Here is an 18,284-nt window from a genome sequence, read left to right as displayed (position 1 = left end):
CGGGAACAGCGATCAGCTAAACTTGTGTTCTCTCCAAGTTTGATGTCAGCAAATAACAGTAACGTTAAGTTGATGTGCATCGCTCTCTAGTCTGTCTGTCTTGCTAACCTAGCTGGGCAGTGCATCTCTTGGTCCGTCTGTCTTGCTTGCTTTCCAGCCACTTCCAGGTTTGTGTTCTGTGACTGACCAAAGTGAGAGTGAAATACAACTATTTATTACGTTTGATAAGCGCCAACGGTGTAAACTGCAGCTCGGAAAAGATAACTGCGTCACGTGTGAACATGCGTTCATGAAATGGAACTCATGCTTTCCAGCAGCAACCTCTGTGGGTACCAGTCCAGACAATATATGGGCGTGATGGCACTCATAGGTGTACAGAATTTTAAAACAAGGCAATGATTATTTAGTCTCTCAGTCAAGGTTTAGTTTAAACTCTGGGCTAATGCAAGATGGAAAGCAATGGATTGACATTGACTATTGATTTATATATTGAATTTAAAAAAATGTTGATTAGCTAGGAATACTGGGCAATATGGATGCACATCTCTCAGTAAATAATAACCATCAAGTATTCAGCCAAGCCATAGTATAAATAGTATTTATATTTTAAAATGTATAAAATAAATCTGGGGGAGCCAGTTAGAATGGGCCTGATACAGCTGATAAAATGTATAATAGTATTGTTAACTATAATTTACAGGTGCTATGCTTACGTGTGTCAGTAGAGGAGGTGCTGGATCATCAGCCAGTACAAGCACAGACTCAGGTAATCCACATCCAGCTTCAGCCAGTACTAACGCAGACCCAGTACAGCCGGCTTCAGCAAATACTAACACAGACCTAGTAATGGCAGCTTCAGCAAGTACAGTACTAACACAGACAGAGTACAGCTGGCTTCAGCAAATACTAACACACACCCAATACAGCAGTCTTCAGCAAGAACTAACACAGACCTAGTAATGGCAGCTTCAGCAAGTACAGTACTAACACAGACTGAGTACGGCTGGCTTTAGCAAATACTAACACAGACCTAGTAATGGCAGCTTCAGCAAGTACAGTACTAACACAGACCTAGTAATGGCAGCTTCAGCAAGTACAGTACTAACACAGACCCGGTACAGCTGGCTTCAGCAAATACTAACACACACCCAATACAGCAGTCTTCAGCAAGAACTAACACAGACCCAGGTGAAGTACAGGCAACCTCATCCAGTACTAGCGCAACTAGAGGTGTACAGCCAGCATCAGACACAAGCAGCTCAGACCATTATAGAACAGTTTCTGCTCCATCAAATGACCCAGCAGATTGGCCCCCAGTCTTAACAGACTTTATGAGGACCGAGTTAATGGACCGCTGCGCACTCAAACCAGGGCTGGATTTTTCTTACCCTAAAGACAAGTATAGAAGAGGTTTCCATTCAGGTTTATTACAGAGACAGCTGTCAAATGGGGAAAAGATTACCAGAAGCTGGCTTTCATACTCAAAAACAACTATTGTTTTTGCTGCAAGCTCTTTTCTACAAAAGATTACAAAATAATAAAAGGCGTGAATGACTGGTCAAATATCAATACCATTCTGAAACACCATGAGGGTAGTCCTGAACACACAGACTCTTGACCAGATACAAATGACAATTTGAGGCTTAAAGAAAATGAGAGAAAAAAAATCCAGAAAATCACATTGTAGGATTTTTAATGAATTTATTTGCAAATTATGGTGGAAAATAAATATTTGGTCAATAACAAAAGTTTCTCAATACTTTGTTATATACCCTGTGTTGGCAATGACAGAGGTCAAATGTTTTCTGTAAGTCTTCACAAGGTTTTCACACACTGTTGCTGGTATTTTGGCCCATTCCTCCATGCAGATCTCCTCTAGAGCAGTGATGTTTTGGGGCTGTTGCTGGGCAACACGGACTTTCAACTCCCTCCAAAGATTTTCTTTGAGATCTGGAGACTGGCTAGGCCACTCCAGGACCTTGAAATGCTTCTTACAAAGCCACTCCTTCGTTGCCCAGGCGGTGTGTTTGGGATCATTGTCATGCTGAAAGACCCAGCCACGTTTCATCTTCATTCACTAGGTCCCCCTGTGTGGTTCTGGGATTTTTGCTCACCGTTCTTGTGATCATTTTGACCCCACCGGGGTGAGATCTTGCGTGGAGCCCCAGATCAAGGGAGATTATCAGTGGTCTTGTATGTCTTCCATTTCCTAATAATTGCTCCCACAGTTGATTTCTTCAAACCAAGCTGCTTACCTATTGCTGATTTAGTCTTCCCAGCCTGGTGCAGGTCTACAATTTTGTTTCTGGTGTCCTTTGACAGCTCTTTGGTCTTGGCCATAGTGGAGTTTGGAGTGTGACTGTTTGAGGTTGTGGACAGGTGTCTTTTATACTGATAACAAGTTCAAACAGGTGCCATTAATACAGGTAACGAGTGGAGGACAGAGGAGCATCTTAAAGAAGAAGTTACAGGTCTGTGAGAGCCAGAAATCTTGCTTGTTTGTAGGTGACCAAATACTTATTTTCCACCATAATTTGCAAATAAATTCATTAAAAATCCTACAATGTGATTTTCTGGATTTTCCTTTTCTCATTTTGTCTGTCATAGTTGAAGTGTACCTATGATGAAATGACAGGCCTCTCTCATCTTTTTAAGTGGGAGAACTTGCATTGGTGGCTGACTAAATACTTTTTTGCCCCACTGTATTTTGGATATAAAATTAATCTTTATGGAACAAAAGGAACATTTATTGTGTAACTGGGAGTCTCGTGAGTGAAAACATCCGAAGATCATCAAAGGTAAGCGATTAATTTGATTGCTTTTCTGATTTTCGTGACCAAGCTACTTAATGCTAACTGTACATAATGTTTTGTTGGGCGATCGATAAACTTACACAAACGCTTGGATTGCTTTCGCTGGAAAACATATTTTCAAAATCTGAGATGACAGGTGGAATAACAAAAGGCTAAACTGTGTTTTACAATATTGCACTTGTGATTTCATGAATAGAAATATTTTTAGTAATATTATGTAAATGTGGCACTATGATATTCAGCGGTTGTTGATGACAATTATTCCGCTAAAGATGGGTAGCGTCAAGAAGTTAATGTTGACTGCTAACATGAATTTCTTTTAACTAGGGACATTTTGTCACTTTCAGGGTATAAGCAGCATTTTGGGCCGCCTGGCTCGTTGCGAACTGTGTGAAGACCATTTCTTCTTAACAAAGACCGTAATTCATTTTCCAGAATTGTACATAATTATGACATAACATTGAAGGTTGTGCAATATAACAGCAATATTTAGACTTAGTGATGCCACTCGTTCGATAAAATACAGAACGGCTCCTTATTTCACTGAAAAAATAAACATTTTGTTTTCGAAATGATAGGTCATTAATATGGTCAAATCCGGAAACTAAGGCTTGTATTTCTTTGTTATTATATTATAATTAAGTCTATGATTTGAAAGAGCAGTCTGACTGAGCGGTGGTAGGCAGCAGCAGGCTCGTAAGCATTCATTCAAACAGCACTTTCCTGCATTTGCCAGCAGCTCTTCGCTATGCTTCAAGCATTGCGCTGTTTATGACTTCAAGCCTATCAACTCCCGAGATTAGGCTGGCAATACTAAAGTGCCTATTAGAACATCCAACAGTCAAAGGTATATGAAATACAAATGGTATAGAGAGAAATAGTCCTATAATAACTACAACCGAAAAATTCTTACCTGGGAATATTGAAGACTCGTGTTAAAAGGAACCACCAGCTTTCATATGTTCTGAGCAAGGAACTTAAATGTTAGCTTTTTTACATGGCACATATTGCACTTTTACTTTCTTGTCCAACAGTGTTTTTGCATTTTTTAAACATGTTTCATTAATTTATTTAAGAATAAATTGATTTTATTGATGTATTATATTAAGTTAATAAGTGTTCATTCAGTATTGTTGTAATTGTCATTATTACAAATATATATATATATATATTTAAAATTGCCTGAATAATCGGTATCGGCTTTTTTTGGGCCTCCAATAATCGGTATCGGCGTTGAAAAATCATAAATCTACTACCAAGTGAGCTATTTTTCAGATGTTGCCCTACCGGAGCTACACAGTAATACCGTCACTGCTATTAGCTTCATAACATACTATGTAACGCCATTTGGGTCTTTGGGTGTCAGAGGATACAGTAGCCCTCTCAAAGCTGTACAAAAAAAAGTCTGCAAACAACCAAACACAAATGATGTGTTTACCGCATTGATAATAAAGAATAATTTGTTTGACCGCAACTTCTGAGGTAGCTACCTTTAGCTTGGTACCTAGCTAGCACCAATACAACTATCCTGAAAACAATGACCAGTAGAAACTGCAGTCAGTTTCATTATTCTTAGCAATGATTTAGGAATCCTTGTGAGCAAGTATTAGCTAGGTTGCCTCTTGTTGTTCGCCTATTGAAATTGAATTTCAGTTCATGAAAATAAATAGCTAGCCAGCTACTTAACCCTGTTGCCCAAAGCTAATGTTATAAGGAGCCAGCCAACTTCATCTGGCTGGCTCGACAGGACCATGTGTTGTGAAGCTAGCCACAATGGGGGTTAGGCACAATAGTGGAATTTGCAATTTGCCTTCAAAATAAAAGTGTCATTGACAGTGACGCAAATAAATACAAATAGTATAATTATGCCATACTTTTATTTTGAAGGCTAAACACAAAGTCCACTATTGTGACTCATCTTTATTGTGGCTAGCTTCACATAGATGGTCCGACCACCATTAATCAAATAAGAACTGTCTTATAAATTAGGGTTATTTTAGATGACACCTAGATTGTTTTGCTATGTTTTTAGGGAAGAACATTGTTTGCATCCATGAGCTAGCTAGATTTATTTTTAATGACCAGCATTGTAGGTGCGCGAGATAACATTACCAGCATCACAGCATACGTATGGATTAATCGTTGTGACATATGAAATACGAGTGATAGTGTAATCAATGTGTAATAACTACGTAAAGAATAAATGAATGCGTTACATTATTATGTGACGTGCAGACATATTCAGGTCTTGATTGGTCAAATAGTATATTTTTTGACAAGCAAAGACCCAAACGGCATTCCATAGAAATCCTGGTTGAGAATGAAACGACAAAACAAATTAACAACAAAACAGCACAGCAAGTAAGTGAAAGAAATAAGTTTTGATTATGTTTTACTGATAATAGGGACATACGTAAATGCCAACAAATTAACCTTTTGGTCAGTGTGGTGTGTGACCTTTATTTAACATGGCAAGTCAGTTAAGAACAAATTCTTATTTACAATTATTATAGGTCAACCGATTTGGGTATTTCAACGCCGATACCTATTATTGGAAGACCAAAAAAAGACGATAGGGATTAACTTGTTCTCAACTGGTTTACCTGGATGAATAAAGGTGAGAGAAAAAAATTATAGAAATACTGTATGTGGGAATGTCTATTGTCTGTCCTACATGTACTGTTGGTACATGGAATATTCCTCAACTGCATATATCATAAATTGCTATTGCAAATAGAAGTATTGTGTTCAACAACTGACATTTTCAGATATTATTTTTACAAACACACTTTGATGCTTACAATTCATTCTCTATTGTCATAGATTTGGTGGGCACTCTCATGACTTTTTTTTAAGCACGTACTGATGAAACGGTCACTTAATATTTTTGTCTAAATGTCTACAAATGCTCTACATTTATTCACTCTGTGATAGGGTTGGATCCTATATCCTACTTGTATTATTGTCCTGTAATTGGTTCAGTGGCTATAATTTAGGCTGTGTGTGTAGAATGGGACATAAAGGAAATTACCTCTACTACTAGTTTATAGTGATAAGGAAAACAGCATACCAATTTGGCTTGTGTATTCATTTGCCTATAACTAATCAGAATTCCATTATATTTACATAAAAAAAGTGAATACTTCAAAATGAGAAGATCCTGCCATGGAAAAGACGACTGGGTGGACGTAAAGTGGAATGGAGGGGAAATAACTCACACCATGCAGCAGGACACCTTCAGCTGCGGGGTCTTTGTAATGCAGGTTTGATAGCTATATTTTCAATAATTAATGGTTAGCTGTTATGTGGCAATTAGGTCAAAAACTAAATTTTATTTTTTGGTGTAGATGACCAAGGAAGTTGCACAGAACTCCCAACATCCCCTCCAAAATTGATATGGAACCTTCAAAAACACATGGAGCAACTGCGAAAAGAAATGGCTGAGGATATACTAAAAATGTCTGGTATGTAATGACATTTAATTCAAAGTAAATGTAAATTCATTATTTTTATGTAGTTGTGTCAGACAGCCCTGTGTTCAGTTCATGCCTATGATTTCAGAGTTCAACAAAGCCAACAACTACTTCATGTGTGCCACTGATAAAGAACCTGGATGTGGCCCAAAGTCTGACTGGGTTAGTAACATTATTTAACATGTTTATAATCTTTTGACAACAGTGACGGCATGTAAGACAATTTATGATGTAACACAATGGATGGCTACTTCGTCATTCTACATTGATATTTGATGTTATTTATAACGTGTTACGCTTTGTTTTGTTTTAGATTGAATGTTTTGCATGCCAACGGTGCTGTAACTAGGGATGATGACAAAATAGTTCAACAGAGTGGAGAACACAAACTTGAAGTGCAGTCTTTGTTGTTGAAAATGTATGCTATACCCCATCCACACTGAAGAGGCTCTGAAATGTACATCAACCAGGATAAAGAGAAAGTTAACACTGAAATGTTCTCATCTTTATGTAATACATGTATCACTAGCCACTTTAAACTATGCCACTTTGTTTACATACCCTACATTACTCATCTCATATGTATATACTGTACTCGATACCATCTACTGCACCTTGCCTATGCCGTTCTGTACCATCACTCATTCATATCTTTATGTAATATTCTTTATCCCTTTACACTTGTGTCTATAAGGTAGTAGTTTTGGAATTGTTAGGTTAGATTACTTGTTGGTTATTACTGCATTGTCAGAACTAGAAGCACAAGCATTTTGCTACTCTCACATTATAATCTGCTAAACATGTGTATGTGACAAATAAATTTGATTTGAAGTGTCTGACATGTTGGAAAAGATTAAAGGTCTACAATTTCTGTTTCATTTGTCAATATTACATTTTTATTCATTGATTTACTAGCCACCATTACTGTGGTTACATGTTCAGTATATGTATTGACAAGTAAACTCACTGCAGCCTACCTCACCATCTCACTCTCCATCCCTGCTTTGGACAATTAATAGCATGACTCTCGTACTTTGCCCTTTTCCTTTATGGTTGATATTAACGACGAAAGGAGATATTATCTGTCTCTCTCCTATTGTGTACGTCTGTTAAATACTGTGGGGGACGGACACACACAAAAAAACGGGGAAAATAAGTACTTAGAACTACCAATAATTGTAGATAAATATTAAAGAAAAGGGTAAACACAACACTGGACTGAACCCCCTAATTGTCAAACTAATATTAATGTACAACAATATAGAAGAGACATAACTAGAGGTTAAGCAATATGGGTGTATATCCACTGCACACTTCTTAGGTGTGTAATTGACATGAAGTTTAAAACTACAAAAAATGTACATTAAACCACATGATTTTACAGTACAAAAACAAAAGTGTGCAATATATAAGGGTACATTCTGCACCATGTTTGGAGTCAGTAGGTCACATGACCAAGGAGCTATTGAAATCCTACATTTTTTTTAAAATTCATGTAAAATCTTGAAATGAAAATGGACTAACTAGCGGGTGTGCAATGTCGAGGCCCACTGAGTGGACATTCTGAACCTTGTTTGAAGTCTCTAGGTCACATGACCAAGGACCTATTGAAATGTTACATTTGTAAAAATTCATTTAAAAACATGCGAGATGGAAAATGGACAAACTAAAGGGTGTGCAATATAGAAGGGTAGTCAGTGGGCATTCTGAACCTTGTTTGAGTCCAGTAGGACATACGACCAATGTGCTATAGAAATTCAAAAATGTAAAAAAATATATATATTTAAAATAGTGCAAGATGTAAATCGACAAAAAATAAATGTGTGTAATGCGTGTCTATGTCATCGGGTTAGCTAGAACCAGCTTTGAAAGTTTTAGGAGTAATGGTTATATAGCGATCGGAATTTGAATATTTTGATTTGTCACTATGTTGACGGTCCCTAACTGCTGTTGGTGGACGTAAGGAAAACTACAGGCGAATACCCAACCTGAAACTGTCTTTACCTCGGTCTGCCACTGTCACAGAAATAATAAAGCTTTTTCGTGATACAATTTGATTTCAATTGAACATTGTATTTGTATCGTGCACCGAATACAACACGTGTAGTAGACCTTAGCTGAAATGCTTACTTATACAAGCCCTTAATTAACCAACAATGCAGATAAAGAAATATAGTTAAGAAAATAATTTATTAAACAAACTAAAGTGATATAACACAATAAAATGACAGAACAACGAGCCATTATACAGGGGGTACAGGGTAGTCGAGACAATTTAAAAAGTGACTATGCATAGATAAAACAGCGAGTGGCAGCAGTGTAAAAACAAAAGGATGGGGGTTCAATGTGACGGCACGACGGAACGAAGGCTATTTATAAAAGATAGCTAAACAATAATATGCAGACATTCATATCAATTTAAACGCTGACATCTTCCTCACCGCCCTGTCTGCCAAAAATAATCTATTGAAATGATAAACCCATTGGCACAGACCAGCGGTGTCGTGAGCTAACCAGTAACAAGCTTCGAGAGTAGCGTTGTATGCTGCTTGCTAGCTACCATTGCACAAATACATTGAATGTATTTACTCACTTTCTTAGGATCGCACGCCACCCGCGAGAAAGGTGTTATCTCTGGCCATTATACCGAAGTAGGTTTAAATTATTCGAAGGCGAATACTTGAAAGATAGATACTCTGGCGCGGGCTTCGTTTTTAGCCCAAACGCTACACCTCTACTGCGCAGACTCAGTGCCTCAAGGTGTTCTGGGTATTTAGCTAACTCATTTTCCTTCCAGTCCGCGTGTAGGTTGCAGAATATATTCCCTGCCTTTTATAGCTATACTAGTTAAATACACTGCTTCGTCAGAACTATGTCTTTCAGTTTCAACTTCGACGTGCAGTTGACGACAAAGGGGCAACAAGGTGAAGAAAGTCAATCACAAACTGGAAAGCAGGATTATGCAGTCAAACCTGTGAGTAACAGAACTAGCTAGCTCGAGCCACTACAACCTTAGTTATGAGGTCCCAAATAATTCCCCAGGCTTTTTGGGCTGTTACCTAAGAGCAGAATTCCTGCTACGTTAATTAAGTGGAACTGAATATAATTTATTTACGAAGTAGAGGTAACCCTGCCTTTATATTCTTGTTTAAAAGGGATTGTGTGCAGCTGCCCCTGTATCTGCGTTAAGGGCCATCCACACCAAGTATGATAACTATAACAATAAATTAGAGCAACATGAACGCCCGAGGTAAAGACCGATTCAGGTTGGATATTCGACAGATATTCGCCTGTAGTTTTCCTTACGGCCACAACGGCAGTTAGGGACTGACAACATAGTGACAAATCACAAATTTCAATAGCTCTTTAACCATTACCCCTAAAACTTTCAAAACTGGTTTTGACCGATGGCATAGACACACATTGCACACTTACATTTTTTTTCATTAGCTCCTATGTCATGTGACCTGACTTCAAACAAGGTTCCGAATGTACACTCAGTGGGCCTACACATTGCACACCCTTTACTTTGTCCATTTTCATCTCACACAATTTTACATGGTTTTTCAATGTTAATAATTTTAATAGCTCATTGGTCATGTGACCTCCAAGGTTCATAATGTCCACTAACTACCCCTCTATATTGCACACCCTATTCATCTCACATGGTTTTAAATCAATTTTGTAAACATTCTCATTTCAATAGCTATTTGGTTTAGAGGTCTAGCCTGCCTCTTTTGGCAGGTGAGTAGAGACGTTCGTAACGGGGTTGTGGTGCGGCCGGGTGAGTTACTGCCCCTCTCCTGATTCGCACCGCATGTTTGTGGGGAACCTGGTGCTAAGTCACCTTTAGACGATCTGATTCTGGGTCAGAGTTTCGTACGTGGCAGAGCAGCTCACTCGCTGCGAGCTATTGAAAGTCAGCCCTTGATCCAAGCTTTTGTTGGGGACGGAAGGCATCTTCCACCACCAATCCTCCTGCTTTACTTATGGGTTACAGGTGCACGGAGAAGGGCCGGAGGCCAGACATGGAGTGTGAGAGAGCCCAGGAAGGCGGGTAGAAGGCATAAGACATTTACATTGGGCTCTGGAGGGGGCTAGGTGGTGGGCGCCCATCCACTCGGGCCCATCCTCTGGTGGGACAGTGCGTCAGGTTGGGCCTCGCTGTGGAAGTCAAAAGGTTACCAGGTGCACGTGGAGGCCTCCCCCAAGGCGAGGGGCACTGGGCGGCTGAAATCGGGCTGGGGGCAGCACTCGGGCTGTGGAGGTTGGGGACTTATTCTCTGAGCGGATAAAAGCGGGCGGGTTACCACGTGCCCAGAGCCTGTTAAGGGTTATCAGGTTCACGTGGATCCTGGCAGCGGGACTATAGACGTCTTAGAGTATAGCTTATTCCCTGGAATTACTAAAGCCAAGGGAGAGGGGTGTTGACCGAGTGGGTGTGGAGGTCTGTAGTTCCAGCGAGTAAGCTATACACTCTCAGGCCCAGGGAGAAGGCAGGCATGGAGTGTAGGCCTAGAGGTCACCAGGTCAATGGGGGGGCCTGTCTGGAGGTCAGGAAGGCCCAAGTGAATGTGTGTGTAACACTGTCCTTCAAGGGGGCAGAGCAGGCAAATTAATGTAAAATTGAATGAGATTCAAATGGACAAACTAAAGGGTGTGCAATGTGTAGGCCCACTGATTGTACATTCTGAACCTTGTTTGATGTCAGTAGGTCACATGACCAAGGAGCTATTGAAATTGAAATGTTAAAAAAAACAAAGCTTGTACTTTGTTTACGCTCCCTAACTAATTCAACTAGGAATACAAAATGCTGCTCACATATTCATTAGCTTTGCAATGCAAATTAAGGGCCAGGTCGTGAAAATAAGACCTGTGCAATTTTTCCAACATCATGACACTTATTTGGAGTTTGACTCAAGTGGTTTGAAAGTTGTTGTGGTTTGAAAGCGCAAATATCCAACCTGAAACCCTTTTAAACTCTGTCTATAAACATTGGTGAGCATCCACACCAGTGGGTCGTTTATTGTTCTGGAGTATACCTGTAAATCAACTGATCAACGCATCCTACTGCATGCTGTTGGCCTTTTAATAAGTAGCTGTTGATCACGTAGTTACAGGAAGTAGGGGTGCTACTTCCTGAATCACCCCCTGATAAATAAATAAAATATCAACCGTACTTTCACAATAGTTATTGTCCTTGGTGTGGATAGCCCTTTAGAGATTTGTATATATATTTTTTTTTTACTTAACCTTGTCGCCGATGAGTATGACGGGTCTCATCACTAACGCCCAGGAAACTCAGATTTAAACCAGACATGTCCGATATGGATTTTTTTGTGAGACGATTGAGATTTTTGGTGCTCAACATTTTTTATGTAACCTTTTATTTGACTAGGCAAGTCGGTTAAGAACAAGGCAGTTAATCCACTATTCCTAGGCCCTTATTGAAAATAATGTAACTGACTTGCCTAGTTAAATAAAGTTTTTTTTTTTAAACGGCCATTCCGATTAATTGGTCGACCTCTACTCTGTACCCCACACATACACATTATCTGTAGGGTCTCTGTCGAGCAGTGAATTTCAAACACCGATTCAACCACGAAGACCGGGAAGGTTTTCCAATGCCTCACAAAGAAGGACAACTATTGGTAGACGTGTAGAAAAAAAAGCAGACACTGAATAGCCCTTTGTGCTAGGTACAGTTATAAATTACACTTTGAATGGTGTATCCATACAGTCACCTAAAAGATACAGGAGTCCTTCCTAATTCAGTTGCTGGAGAGGAAGTAAACCGCTCAGGGATTTCACCATGAGGCCAATGGTGACTTTTTAAAACAGTTAGTTTAATGGCTGTAATAGGAGATAACTGAGGATGGATCAACAGCATTGCAGGTACTCCACAATACTAACCTAATTGACAGTTAAAAGGAAGCCTGTACAAAATAAAAATATTCCCAAACATTCATCCTGTTTGCAACAAGCTATTAAAGCAGTGGTTCTCAATCCTGGTCCTGTGGACACACAGGGTGGCACCTTTTTGTTTTTGCCCTAGCACTACACACCTGACCAAATCATCAAAGTCTTTTAATGAGTTTTGAATTTGAATCAGCTGGGCAAATCCAATACAAACATTACGGAGTACCACTCTCCATATTTTCAGGCATAGTGGTGGCTGCATCGTGTTGTAGGTATCCTTGTAATCGTTAAGGACTGGAGTTTTTCAGGATAAAAAATCAACTGAATGCAGCTAAGCAAAATCCTAGAGCAAAACCTGGTTGTCTGCTTTCCAACAGGCACTGGGAGATGAATTGACCTTTCAGTAGGACAATAACCAAAAACACAAGACCAAATCTCCACGAGTTGCTTATCAAGAACACTGAATGTTCCTTAGTGATAAAGTTCGTTTTGACGTACATCTATGGCAAGACCTAGAAATGATCAACAACCAATTTTACAGAGTTTGAAGAATTTTGAAAAGAATAATGGGCGAATGTTGCACAATCTAGGTGCGGAAGCTCTTAGAGACTTAGGCAGAAAGACTCACAGCTGTAATTGCTGCCAAGTTGACTCTAACATGGATTGACTTAGGGTTAAATACTTACCTAATCAAGATATTCATTTTTCTTTTACAAATGTTCAAGTTTTTCTCCCACTCTCACAGAGTATTTTGTGTATATCGTTGACAAAAAAAGGACATCCATTTTAAACCAACTTTAACACAACACTGTGGAAAACGTCAAGGGGTGTGAAGCCACTGTAGCTAAAACGCTTCCTCCTTTCCCTGTCAAGACAATCAGCTGTCAATTTACGGATAGGATAAATTATATAGCTAGCTAACACCACAGATGAAAGGATTAGTTAGCTATGTGACCTGTTAGCAAATATTAGGATATCTGCTTAGCTAGCTTGCTTATTGTATGCATGTCCGGGCACGTCAACGCAAGCCTTATTATTAGTGAATTAACTAAACTAATATTTGCAACAGGAGTTCAATTTTGGTCACTGTTAATTAATTAATTCAAGTCCATTAATTTCTATTTCTGTTGGAAAATGAGCTAGCTTGCTGCTGCTGATTTTCCCAGCTAGACATTCCACGGCATTGTGCAGTGCTCGTGGCTCAGACGTGAGTGGCGGCTAGCATAGCAGCAGCTTTGCTATTTAGCAGGAATATTGGCAAAGCCGATAGACTAGAAAAGGCCAATAAAAGCCTGATATATTGTCTCTGCCAATAATTTTTATTTTTTATTGGTTTTCTTATTCAAACTCCCATTAGACAGCTCTGCAAGTTTTATGTCAAAATTAGTTTGTTGTTCACCAGATATGGAGTTTGGCGATGTACATCCAAAGAAATTTGAGTTGCGATAATGTGAACTTTCGTTATGTACTTCCCAAAAAGGTCTAAATAAAAAGCAACTTGAAAAAACGCCTCTTCGGCACCTCCGTTACTGCCACGCACAGGTCGAAATTCTGCAACAGCTCAATACATTGGCGGTGCCAAAGACAGTTTTTTGGTTGCTTGTACATGTTTATTTAACTTTTTTTTGGGGGGGGGGGGTAAGTTGCACAGCGACGCGCCTTATTTGGTGATTAACAAACATTATTTGACAATGATTGCAGAGCTGTCTAATGGAAGTTTGAATCTGAGCTTCCTGGGTGTTAGAGACTAGATGTGTCATACTCATCAACATCTCTAACACACAGATACTGGGACAGTGTGCGGCCAACCACAAGAGGGAGTCCGTGTTATTCTGTGTCCTTCATGACATTAGGCATCTTTGCTTGTGCGTAAGCATTAGGATGCTGCTACAGTTGCAAGAAAAAGTATGTGAACTCTTTGGATTTACCTGGATTTCTGCATAAATTTGACATAAAATTTGATCTGATCTTCATCTAAATCACAACAATATAGACAAGCAGTGTGTTTAAACTAATAACACAAATGATTGTATATTTCTTGTCTATATTGAATACAACATTTAATCAATCACAGTGTAGGTTGGAAAAAGTATGTGAACCCCTAGGCTAATTGACTTCTCCAAAAGCTAATTGGTGTCAGAAGTTGACTAACCTGGAGTCTAATCAATGAGATGAGATCGGAGATGTTGGTTAGAGCTGCCCTGCCCCCAAAAGAACAAGAAGCATTGCCTGATTTGAACCATGCCTTGAACAAAAGAGATCTCAGAATACTTAAGATTAAGAATGGTTGCCTTACTTCTGTAATCCTTTCCAGATTTATGCATCTCAGTCAGTACAGGGTAAGACAAATTGAGCATCATGGTTTGGGGCTGCTTTGCTGCCTCAGGGCCTGGACAACTTGCTATCATCGTAGTTTAGCCTAACAGTCTCCTGCAAAATGTCTAATCTGCCAATTGAAGCTCAACAGAAGTTGGGTGATGCAACAGGACAACTACCCAAAGACAGAAGTAAATCAACAATAGAATGGCTTGAACAGAAGAAAATACGCCTTCTGCAGTGGCCCAGTTAGTCCTGACCTCAACCCGATTGGCATGACCTCAAGAGAGCGGTTCACACCAGACATCCCAAGAATATTGCTGAACTGAAACAGTTTTGTAAAGAGGAATGGTCCAAAATTCCTCCTGACCATTTTGCATGTCTAATCCACAACTACAGAAAACGTTTGGTTGAGGTTATTACTGCCAAAGGAGGGTCAACCTGTTCTTAAATCCAAGGGTTCACATACTTTTTCCAGCCTGCACTGTGAATGTTTATGCGGTGTGTTCAATGAAGATATGAAACATCATTGTTTGTGTGTTAGTTTAAGCAGACTGTGTTTTGTCTGTAGTTGTGACTTTGATGAAGATCAGATAAAATGTTATGACCAATTTATGCAGAAATCCAGGTCATTCTAAAGGGTTCACACAATTTTTCTTCGCACTATGTCTGTTCTATTCATGTGTATGTAGTTGACTACCAGGAGACAAGACAGTTACAACACTTGTGTATGCATGCAGATTGTACTTTGCATTGCACATGACAATGGGCATCTTTTACCTGTGTGTAATCAACAGGTGCCCGGCAACAACACCACCACTCCAGCAGAAACTGTCAAAGCAGCTGTTGAACACCATCCCCCTGCAGATCCCCACTTTCTCCTCAACGATGCTGTCTCTGAGACTGTTATCATAGGAACGCTTCCACCCCTCCACTTCCTGAATGAGTCTGTGTTCGAGCGGACGGCCAGCGAGCGAGATGACGACGAGAGGATCCTGTCGCGGACCGCCGCCCAGAGCTCGGACCTCATCTCCGGGGTGTACGAGGGAGGGTTGAAGGTGTGGGAGTGTACCTATGACCTCCTGGAGCTTCTAGAGAGGGAGGGGGAGACGTTCGGGAGGAAGATGGTTCTGGATTTGGGCTGTGGTGCTGGACTGCTGGGCCTACTGGCGCTAAAGAGCGGAGCAAGTCAGGTCCATTTCCAGGACTATAATAGTACTGTTATAGAACAGCTCACACTGCCTAACGCACTGCTCAACTGTCAGGTGGAAGGGGAGGAGGAAGAAGTGAAGGGAAAGAAACGGGGGCTGCAGGAGGAGGACGATGAGACAATTATAGAAGAGGACAAAATGAAAAAGGATGAAGAGGCAACGTCCGATGAGGAGAGAAGAATGAACAGAAAAAAGAGGGAGAGGATGGCAGCCCGTTGCCCAAGAGGCAAGCCCTGGACCTATCCCAGCATTCGAAGCTGACCTGCTGTCGTTTCTTCTCGGGCGACTGGACAACGTTCCTAGCGCTGGTCCTCAAGGAAGACCTGTTCCCTAAATATGACATCATCTTCACCTCAGAGACCATCTACAACACGGCATACTACTCAGCTCTTCACGACACCCTCCACAGACTGTTGGCCCCGAGGGGAGTGGTCTACCTGGCCACCAAGGCCCACTACTTTGGGGTGGGGGGTGGGCTGCTCCTATTTGAACAGTTTATAGAGGACAAGGGAGTGTTTGATATGGAGAAACTGTGGGACGTGGACCAGGGGCTACAGAGACATGTTGTGGCCATGCACTTCAAAACAACAAACAAGTCTTGACTTTTTACTTTGTGTAGTTTCACAGAACTAAAAAGGATAATATTTTTCAAATTAATTTCTACTCAATGCACCTGGAACTTCTATGCTACCTAAGGTGTGCTAACATCAGTCAGTTTCAAAAACTTTTTCCTATAAAGATCACCTGTGTGTCAATTGGGACAAAGAAACAGGACTTTCACATAATTTAAATGACCGTATGTTTGATTGTTTGACAGATAATGAAAATACATAGAATATTTAAGACTTTCTGTAGGTCTGTCAGCCTGGCTTATTTTACCTTGGTGGTAAAACCTTGTATGTCAAATACTGGAGATGAGCTTCACAAAGGCAGATTAAGGAGGAGTTTGAATATTCGCCAGTTGAAGAGGACAACAGGATAGCTGCACTGATGGAGGGGAAAGAAGCAGAAGTCTGATAAAGAAGATTGAGGAGATGAGCAGATATTCCATTGTTTCCATTGTAGTGTGCAAACTAGGCCAATATCAAGCGTACCTCAAGTATTTCAAAGTATTTTTGCAAGTGTATTTGGTGCAGGTCGGTTTTTAACAGGACATAAGTGGTAGTTGAAGTAGGTGCAATATACTACCCGAACGAAGATACCGTTTCATGTCAACTTTACCCTTTGTTCACATCTCTCTAACTTTCTATATTTATTTAGAATAGGGCTAGTGCATGAGAAAGGTGGAAAGGAAATAAAGGTCTTTATAGGGGGTAGGGAAGAGGAAAGGAAATGGGCTCAGTGACCTTTGCAGGTGATTCCCAAAGTGTTCAAATAGCACCATGAAAGCTAGACTTGTTTCTGAAGTCCCCTGCAAAATGTCAATTGCGACTTATCTCATCTGCGTAAGGACGAGGTCTGAAAGTGGAGTCCAGTGTAGTGTAGCACATCTATTCTGCAGTAGGGCTTTGTGTTTCTGTTCACCTTTTCACATTTTGTTGCCCATCAGTATTATTTTGTATACACTTTAAAGACTTGGCAATGTCATGTTACAATCTAATGTTATCAAAGATAGACGCATATCAAAATGTCTTATGTGGCATGTCGAGTGCCCTGTTTCATCCAATAAGATTAAGATTACTTTATTGGTCAATTCCAACTGAAATTTGACTTCCCCTGTTTCCACCAACCCCTCAGAAAGATACACATACAGTGCCTTCAGAAAGTATTCATACCACTTTACTTATTGAAAACATGCTTTTAGAAATGTATTGAAAAAATAAAAAAATAAAATTGAATCCATAAACTTTAGAAGCACCTATTTTCTAGGTAAGTCTCTTAAGAGCATTCCACACCTGGATTGTGCAACATTTGCCCATTTATTATTTTCATCATTCTTAAACTTCTGTCAAATGAGTTGTTGATCATTGCTATATAACTGTTTTCAGGTCTTGCCATTAGTGTTGCAAAGGGTCAGAAACTTTCTGGGAAATTTTCCATGGGAAGTTAAGCCCATGAATTTTCCTTAAATTCATCAAAAACTTATCTTATAACAGTGAACTTTTTTTGTGGGATACACATAAGGCAATTCTAGGTCTTGTGGCATATTTTGGTTAAACTATCCCCAATTCAATGGAATTGCAACCCTTTGCATGCACAGTTCATTTTTCCATCATGTGCAGTGCACTCTTCCATCACACATACAGCTGATTCTCAAGATCTTGCACACTAATGAGATGCTATTGAGCCCACACTACTACACTGAGGCAATGACTACATGCCTTCTGGTAAGTTTTGATTACAATACTGGGTGAGGTGAATAGCTTTTATGACACAGATCATTTTTTGTTTACTAGTAAATAGTAGCCTACAGCAAAGTGTTTAAATCATTTCTAACTTGTTAACAGTTTCTGCTTGTTAGTTTTTGCTACCATGTCGGTTTTAGCTTGCTTGAGCCTGCTAACTGAGGAGTGTTAATTCACCTGTTTCATAAAAATAAATCTTACAAAGGA

General features: G+C 39.8%; 2 protein-coding genes across 3 annotated transcripts in view; one reads left to right on the top strand and one right to left on the bottom strand.

Moving 5' to 3' along the window:
- The window catches only part of zdhhc16a (zinc finger DHHC-type palmitoyltransferase 16a), a 19,963-nt gene extending 10,914 nt beyond the window's left edge, over window positions 1-9,049 (bottom strand). Inside the window, exon 1 of one of the 2 annotated variants that reach the window (XM_029641006.2) lies at window positions 8,880-9,049. The gene's annotated coding sequence lies outside the window, so the exon portion shown is untranslated. The remainder of the gene's footprint in view (window positions 1-8,879) is intronic. The other variant, XM_029641007.2, reaches the window with a different exon arrangement.
- On the top strand, window positions 9,035-18,284 carry LOC115113411 (histidine protein methyltransferase 1 homolog). The gene is given in 3 exon segments (XM_029641008.2): window positions 9,035-9,260; window positions 15,319-15,904; window positions 15,907-18,284. Coding segments are annotated over 3 exon segments (1,116 nt in total). The 5' UTR covers window positions 9,035-9,158; the 3' UTR covers window positions 16,335-18,284.

Source organism: Oncorhynchus nerka, linkage group LG28, assembly GCF_034236695.1.
Source record: "Oncorhynchus nerka isolate Pitt River linkage group LG28, Oner_Uvic_2.0, whole genome shotgun sequence".
Classification (NCBI taxonomy): Eukaryota; Metazoa; Chordata; class Actinopteri; order Salmoniformes; family Salmonidae; genus Oncorhynchus; species Oncorhynchus nerka.
This window is presented reverse-complemented; position numbering and strand designations above follow the sequence as displayed.